General features: G+C 35.3%; 1 protein-coding gene across 1 annotated transcript; it reads right to left on the reverse strand.

Moving 5' to 3' along the window:
- Nucleotides 1–1201: 1201 nt before the first annotated feature.
- Nucleotides 1202–8239, reverse strand: LOC136799663 (uncharacterized). The gene is made up of 5 exons (XM_067056382.1): nt 8089–8239; nt 7264–7475; nt 5592–5716; nt 4667–5067; nt 1202–2161 (listed from the first exon to the last, which is right to left on the reverse strand). Exons 1-5 carry the CDS (start codon nt 8222–8224, stop codon nt 1629–1631), a joined length of 1407 nt encoding a protein of 468 aa, XP_066912483.1. The 5' UTR covers nt 8225–8239; the 3' UTR covers nt 1202–1628.
- Nucleotides 8240–8508: the final 269 nt, after the last annotated feature.

Consider the following 8508-nt stretch of genomic DNA (forward strand, 5'->3'; position numbering starts at 1 on the left):
CAAAGAAGTTTCCACTTATGGAGCACTAGATTGATAGTCCTATCGAACTTGAGAGGCTGCGGAGAATCGGAGAATGCACCCTTCATGGACAAATGTTAAATTTTTTACTGTATTTTGAGACCATGTTTACGGTTTTCTACCATCCCTAATTTTTCCCCGTTTCCAAAAATAATATACCAGAACACATTCGACATCTAATTGAATGACGCTTTCTTTTATAGTGCGAGTCCATCAAGAAATCTAAAGCAAAAACACTGCAAGGCCTGCCAATCTAAACTGCTTATCATAGCATATATATTTCTATTGTAAAGCTCTTTCTTTCTACTCCAATCTAAATCAGTAACGTCACAAATTCCATTGACAAAATAGATTTTCTGTTTAGCAAAGCAATTTCTTTTCTTAAAACGGTCAAATTCGCTATATACTTGTAATACGAGCTTTTCTTATCAGTTTATAGCTTATTACCAGATTTAATTTTTTATAAGAATTGATTTGTGCAGAATTGTTATTGATATTTGATTCTCGGATTCTGACACAAATTTAGATTTTTTTTTTCTCTGATTGATTTTAAGAACGAAGCACTCGATTTTTAAACTACGGCAAGTGCCGCCAAAGAAATGGCTTTCAGAATCGGACCCTTACAGTGAATCTCTTGAGCAGTGAAAGGATACCCTTAACAGTGCATCTACCAAACGTTTCTGACCCTTACAGTGTAGTTTGATTTCATATCTTATTTTGGTGACGCCATCTAAAAATGAGCCCGGGATGTCGAGACAAAGTGCAAAACAAATCAAAATGGGTGCGAGCCAAACTATAAAGATTCTTGCTGTCAGACTTGCAATTCAGCAGTCCCCAAACACACCATTACAGTGTATTCACCTAAAAAGAAGACCCTTTGTAGTGCACTCTATCAAAAGTACACCCTTACAGTGCATTTCGAGAGTCTTGAAATACCTACTCTTAAAGATGGCACATGCCGTTGGTCGGAAAATATGAGTGCCCCCCCCCCGGGCTTAAGAGAAACCTGATAATACATCTACTATCATTAAACCCTAAGGAGATTGGGTCAGAGTTTACAAAGTACGCTTGGCAAATGTATGAATTTCTTGCATTGACTTTCTCCTAGTAATTATACACCCCCTTTTCACAGACCCGTTAGGATTTTTTTCTACCAGTGGGGATGAAATTAATGGACTGAAACCCGATGGGAATTGATATTCTATGCCATCTTTCATGGCTGGGGAATGGAAAAAATAGTAAATATATAGTAATGCCAATGTTTCAACTATATTCTATCATAAAATTTTGCGTGAAATGTTAGCGTAAGAAGTATCGTGTTTTGCTTTTTGCTCGATATCGCTCGCGTAATTCAATTATACTTCGAAATGCATTTTGAAATAAATTCTAAAATGCCCTTTCTTATAAAATTATTATTTAACACATATAATATCGATGAATAATAGCCCTCCTTTGCCTATGCATCGAAATGGATGCACTCAAAAAAGCTCATAGCAAGGGTAGATATTTTTGAAGGCCTAGCCAGCGTATTAACGGTATCTACAATCACTAGCACCGTATACACATAGTTAGAAAAGAACGTATATTGCCTGCTCTTCGAATATAACTTGCTACATAAAAATTATACTAATGGAGAGTAAAATTGAAACTATAAATTTAATATTGTTTAAGATTACATGATTGACGGTGACTGCAGATCCAGTGAAAATGTTGTCTTTATTGTTATCTTTCCAACGTGGTTTTAGTTTAACCGTATCTCTAGTGACGTCAGAAAGAACATCATGTCGTATTTTTGTCGGTCTTGACGTAGTCGTTGTCGCAGTCGTTGGTTTTGTCGGCTTCATATTTGCTTTCTCGATACAGCGTTCGAAATCGGAAATAAGTTTATTTGGCGCCAGTGTTTTTTTCCCGTTTAAGCTTCTTATACAATCATTACTTCCATAGTCACAATTTTGCTTGGAATAAAATGCGCCATGTTTTTGAACAAAATGTGTTTGGCTGTATCGATCAAGTTTTAAGGACGCTTTTGAGCGTTGTTTTCGATGTTGACCGTTGTCACATGTTATGTCGTACTCAACGTCCACATCTGTATTTTCATATCTGTAATATGTGACATATCCTATGATCAACGCTGCTCCAGGTCCTGAAAGTAAAGAAGTGATTTTAAAGTCTATCCAGATATAATTGGCAGTGGAAACAAGAATGCCTGTAACTTTTGATAGTCAAATAAAATTTATGCGAAGATTCTTTTTGCTTATTTTAGAAAATCTAACGTGCTATGTTTGAATGTATTTTTGGCTGAAAAATTCGCGATTTTTAGCGGTTAAATTTGCGATTTCAAAAATTGAGCTTTTTTTTCTAGTTATGCTCGGTGAACCTTAGGTTAAGAAGCTTGTCAAATTTCAAGGCAAACGGAAAAGTCCTTCGGAAGATATGGGATCCGAAATGCCCCTTGCTAGCACTTTTCTGTGAAACATCAAATCTCCAAATTTTTAATAAAAACTCTCATTCGTCTTCAGTGCTGTGGGAAACTAATATTTAAGTTTTCTTTTTTCAAAAAATGGCACATAAGCTTCAAGATGAGCCTGAAAGTAAATAATACAGTGAAATTAATAGAATCACAAAGCATTCAAGAAAATTCGAGACATAAAGAACAAACTTACAAACGCACATGGTGTTTCATGTTGGCGCAATCTTCAAGCAACGATGTAAAAATAATAGATAACCAACTACCTCTAGAAGGCACTTCTCCCAAGAGAACAACCATTGTTTTCCTATTGAAATGAGCACTCTATTAAAAAGCTCTGTGTGCAGTGCGTGTTATGCTTTTTGCTAGATTTTGACACACTTTTTGACATCCACTGAATTGATAGAAAATTTGAATTGTTATTTACAGCAAATTTCGGAATTTTTTTCAAAAGATAAAGGTACCAATCTTTAGACAAATTGACTACGGATCAGCCTGATACCACTTAATCTTCATCTGGATAAATAAACGCTCATAAAATGCTGTTATCTGAAAAATATATGTGTGATTTGAACTGCGATATCTCACGAATGAAAAGTGCATGAAGGTTGCCTGATACAAAATAAACAGATGAATGTTTATATAACAACTATATATTGATTAATTAGAAAATTCCTTCTGTCCTTCTGTGAGGCTGCCTATAGGAAAATACACTTTTTCTAACCCAAATTTTGGAAAAATATACATCACGTGATCGATTCTGTCCAATAGAAGGTTGCAAATGAAGCAAGTTCTTTTATTTAATTGCACTTTTTACGATGCAAAATGTCATTAATATTTTTACAACCATAACACGGATGTTTTTTGAGAATCAAGGCAAGTTGGTTATCTATTATTTTTACATCGTTGGTATATTGCAGTTTAAAATAAAATCTACACTAGGTCATAGTTTGCACTAACTACCACCGCTCTCATAAAGGTCACGTATTTAAGTACAAGATTTGCAAAATCGCAACTAAAAATTTCCTTATTTTAACAGAGTCTTATAAAGTAGACACTTATAAGAAAAATAGATATGCTCATTTTCTTCGCCATCCATTGTTAACTTTGTAAGAACTAATTGCCGAAAGGTATATAACCTCAATAAAGAGTTATTGATTTGATTCTTATAAACAAGATGCTTTTAAGAAAAATAAATATGTTTATCTTCTTCGCCATCCATTGTTTACTTTGTAAGAACTAATTGTCGAAAGGTATATTACCTTCAATAAAGAGTTATTGATTTGATTCTTATAAAGTAGATGCTTATAAGAAAGATAAATATGCTCACTTTCTTTGCCATCCATTGTTTACTTTGTAAGAACTAATTACCGAAAGATATATTACCTTCAATAAAGAGTTTTTGATTTCATTCTTATAAAGAAGACGCTTATTAGAAAAATAAATATGCTCATCTTCTTCGCCATCCATTGTTTACTTTGTAAGAACTAATTACCGAAAGATATATCACCTTCAATAAAGATTTATTGATTTGATTCTTATAATAAAGTAGATGCTTATAAGAAAAATAAATATGATCATCTTCTTCGCCACCCATTGTTTACTTTGTAAGAACTAATTACCGAAAGATGTATTACGTTCAATAAAGAGTTATTGATTTCATTCTTATAAAGTAGATGCTTATAAGAAAAATAAATATAATCATCTTCTTCGCCATCAATTGTTATTCATCAATCGCCGTTAATAGTTAAAGCAATGAAAAGCGTCCTCTGCGCATGCTAAAAGGGAAAAGCTATGAAACTTTACCGGGAAGCCAAATTTACGGGATATCATTTCAGCGGGAACATACGATACTAACAAACGCAAACAAAAAAAACAAAAAAATGCGCGCGCAAAAATTCGAGATGCGTGTCCAATATCCTATCGTGAAGCAATGACTGCCATCCTCGGTCGCCCTCAGGCTCGCTGCGGTGGCAATTACACTGCATTGAAAGACACCCCTGTCTCACAGCCCTGGTGGAACTTCTTTTCCTCAGTGGGGATAAAAATTCCTAGTGATATCCCAGTGGGGATAGAGATTCTACTTTCCAAGTGGGGCTGAAATTTCAGGGTATTTTCCCAGCGGGGACGAAATTTTTGCCAAATTTTCCAGTGAGGCTGGGGTGTTGAAAGTAAACAAACCTTTATATCCAAGTGACTGCGAGGCTGAACTGGACGTTTTGAGAGATGTTTCTTTAGTTTTTGATGATGACCAATGCCATGTGTTCTCAAAAGTCGTTTGCAGTCCAACAGATACATCCACCCCACTACCAAGGAAACCAATAGTACCTGATACCTCCACTGATAAGGTCCTACCAAAAGTAAACGAAGTCCCTTTCTCTGTGGTAAAAGCTGAAGTCTCAATAACCGAATCCGTATTCTCCAGCTTTGTTTGGAATGAAGCTTTATTGGAACAACCTTGAGATGTTGCTATACCGATAATTTTAATTTGTTCTTGCCGTGGTTTGATTGTAGATAATACTCTCATTCTTATAGCTTGGCATTTAGCAAATTTACAAACATTAGCTCTCCATTTTCGATCTCTAGATGTAAACAAAAGGATGGGGTGATTGCTCATTCTGGCTTAAGATTCCACTTGGCCATTCCAGTGGCTACTTTTACTTTAGTTTCTTAACATCAAGGTAATTTAACCCGAAAAATTCTCAAAAATAATCTGCAGTAAAGCATTCATCCCCAAGATTTGAACATTGATTTGATGCGCCATCAATGTAAACCTTTAGTAACTATTCTTACAGCCCCCCTTGGGCGAAACAAGAGATTTCCAATCCTGGAAATATCTTGAAAATATGATATTTCCATATACATTTGTAAATATGGAGGTATGACTTTTCTATATTTCCATAGTTGAGGAAACATCATATTTCATAATATTCCCAAATCTGAAATTCATTGAAACATCATATTTTCAAAATATCTCCAAGATTGGAAATCTCTTATTTCACCTAGTGAGCCTCCCTTGGACACTTTACCTACTGCGGTAAGGCCAAACATGAGATCCGTGAGACTTTACCCAAATGGAAAATTATAAAATCAAAGAGTTTCTTACTCTCTTTTGTTGCTATGGATACTGTGGAAACCAATAATGGCATGACCACGTGGTACAATGAAATCCATAAATTCATCAAATTCATTCATCGTTATATTTTGACAACCTTCATTTGAATCTGGCGTCTGTAAATAAAAAAATAAATAAACAGTTGACTCTCGAACTAGAATCAGTCAGGAAAATAGTGGCAGAAAACTCTTTCTAATGACCCCCTTCCCCCAAATATCAATGTTGGGGAGTTCTGAGCTGGTTCAGGGGGCATGGGTCGGTCTATAACATATTGATTTAAGGGGAGAGGGGTTCAGAACTATGAAAAGAGCTAACTTTTTACTCCACTGCCAATATATTAACTGACAGATACTAGAATTAGTTTGCTAGGAGGGAGTAAATCTTAAGAATCCTGCATCTACTAAAGATCCGGGGGAGGTACTAGGGTGGTGAGCTGACGGGTATGTGCCGCCCGACTTTCGACCTTCGGACTCGTAGCGGGACTAAAAAAGAGAAAAAATAGGAAAATTTTCCTATTTTTCCGACTCTTAGTGGTACGGAAATTTAATTTTCCCAAAAAAGGCACCCTTAAGGGCGGCACATACCCGTACCCTTCACTTGCCTAAGTACCCCCTCCCCCCGGACTAAAGATAGAGAAAAAGAATATGATAAGTTTTAAATATTTTGATTCCTCTTTGAATATGAATAAAGAACGCCAAATTACGCATGTGTATCATGATGCAGGATTCATTTGTAGGTCATTTGAGTTACAGAGAGATTGGAATACACAGGCTGCAAAATTAAAGTCTCGAAGTTTTTATGTGCTTGCTACATGAGATTTACTTCAGCTGTAAGTTGTAAAGCAAGTAATATGGGAATAAAACCGGGGAATAAAATCACGTGAACTCTTTCGAGTAATCACATGTTTTGACTGCATTAAAATAATTTTGCAACCCGTGTATTACTAACCTGCACCTCTATTTCATAGGATTTGCGCATCATTTACAGGCTATTTTAAATTCAATACACTTTTCTCGAGATGCATAAATTTATTGTTGTCCTCGTTTTCAAACAGATTTCATTGCTATAAAATTAAATATTCACAATGATAATTGTGTTGTTTACACCTCATGAGACATTTTGAATTTCAAGTACTTTTGTTTTAGAGTTAATTTTTGCCTTTTGGGAATTTAAATTGGTTTAAATGTATTATTTCATAGCAATGAAATCTGTTTGAAAACGAGGACAACAATAAATTTATGCATCTCGAGAAAAGTGTATTCTGTACAAACTACCATACGAAAAAGACGTTAAAGATAATTACTGCAGTGCAAAATTTGTACACTAGAAACACCAATCCTGTGAAAAAGGCTAAATCTAAAGACGTGTCCTAAATTCAAACTTTTACGTTTACTACTACAGTCGTAAATATATGGGAACCAAATATTTGTTCGAGTTCTGAGTTGCGGAAATTTCGAGTTATGGAGATTTGTATAAGGCATTGTTAACTGAAGGGACGAGAAAACTTGTTCGAGTTAAGGAGACATTCGAGTTATAGAAAGAATAGAGGTTCGAGTTATTACCCAGCTGGAACACAACATTGTTTCAACGTTTTTCTAACATTCACAACGTCCATATAACGTTAGATGAACGTTGAAACAACGTTGTGTGCCAGCTGGGTAACCTGGCAACATTTAAATTTCCAGATTCGATCTTCCCTCTCATTGCTATGGATACTTCGGACACCAGCAACAAGTCCATTTTGAGCACATTTCCAATCCATGATTTGGTCATAATTATTAACATAATCTACTGACCAATCACATTGATCATTTACTAGACCAGAACGACAAGTATATTTCCATTGTCTGTCTTCTTCAGCATTTTGATGTTTGCCTGAAAACAGATAAATCCTGATTTTATTTATTTTATCAATAAAAAAGATACAAATATAATGAAGAATTAATGAACTGTTCCATAAAATTTCCATACAGGGGCTGGACGAACCTTTTCAAGTCAAAGAAAGATTTTTAGAAATATGTGAATACCCCCTGGTATCAAAATTTGCAAAAGAACCCATTGAAAAAATTATTTTCATATCTTAAAAGCTTAAAAGTAAGAATGGACGGACTAAAACCAATCTTTTGGCCCCTGGAAAAATGAAAGAATACTTTTTTATACTCCCTGGAAATTCTTCTCTGATTACCCCCTGTTTGGATATAAAATGGAATGGCCCAATACACACCTGGAAAAAATAACCTTTGGTGGGTTTTCCTAAGTGTGTGTTTAACCTTCCAACATATAAATTCATTGGATTTTGAAGAATATCGGGATACAAAACCGCTACCACATTATTGGCTCCATTATTGGCTTGTACAATTGGCTCCCAGAATCCCTCCAATATTTTTAAAACAAAAACTATTTCAGTGATACGTAAAGCCTAGGTTTACACGGACACTAGATTCCTTTGAAAAAAGTAATACCAAAGTTTTTTATAAAACTGACTTACTGCCGATTTCACTGATATATTGATTCTTTGGACATTCAAATCGAAGTTCTTCGTCAAATTCGTTTATGTACTGTGTCCATACGTTGCTTAGCAACAACCAAAGAAAAATGGTAGCCAATTTAACGACGAAAGCCATACTTGATGAAGTGATTTTGTCCGTTCACAAATTCTCAAGCTGATAGCCTGGAAAGGAATAAGACTCTTTCTTTTTATTTATAGAATCAGATATTTCTGGGAGCCCTTTGGTAGGAAATCCGTGAGCTAGTTCTAAGAGGTAACTACTCTCGAGAGGGGGGCTGGAATTAACGGGGGAGGGGTGTCGGAAAAAATCTCAAAACTTAATAAGTGGGGGGTTGGAATAAAAATGTGCTGGGTGGAAATCTTTTGAAAAAGAGGCTAATACAGCAGAATTAGGAGAAA

This window comes from Clytia hemisphaerica, unplaced genomic scaffold, assembly GCF_902728285.1.
Source record: "Clytia hemisphaerica strain Z4C2 unplaced genomic scaffold, Clytia hemisphaerica genome assembly, whole genome shotgun sequence".
In the NCBI taxonomy this organism is placed as follows: Eukaryota; Metazoa; Cnidaria; class Hydrozoa; order Leptothecata; family Clytiidae; genus Clytia; species Clytia hemisphaerica.

Excerpts from the sequence above, each read along its gene's own strand:
- LOC136799663 (XM_067056382.1), bottom strand. The coding sequence starts at position 8,224 with ATGGCTTTCGTCGTTAAATTGGCTACCATTTTTCTTTGGTTGTTGCTA. Across the intron at positions 7,476-8,088 it reads ATATATCAGTGAAATCGGCA|GCAAACATCAAAATGCTGAA; the intron begins GTAAGTCAGTTT and ends ATCTGTTTTCAG. Across the intron at positions 5,717-7,263 it reads GGAAATTTAAATGTTGCCAG|ACGCCAGATTCAAATGAAGG; the intron begins GTTACCCAGCTG and ends TTTTATTTACAG.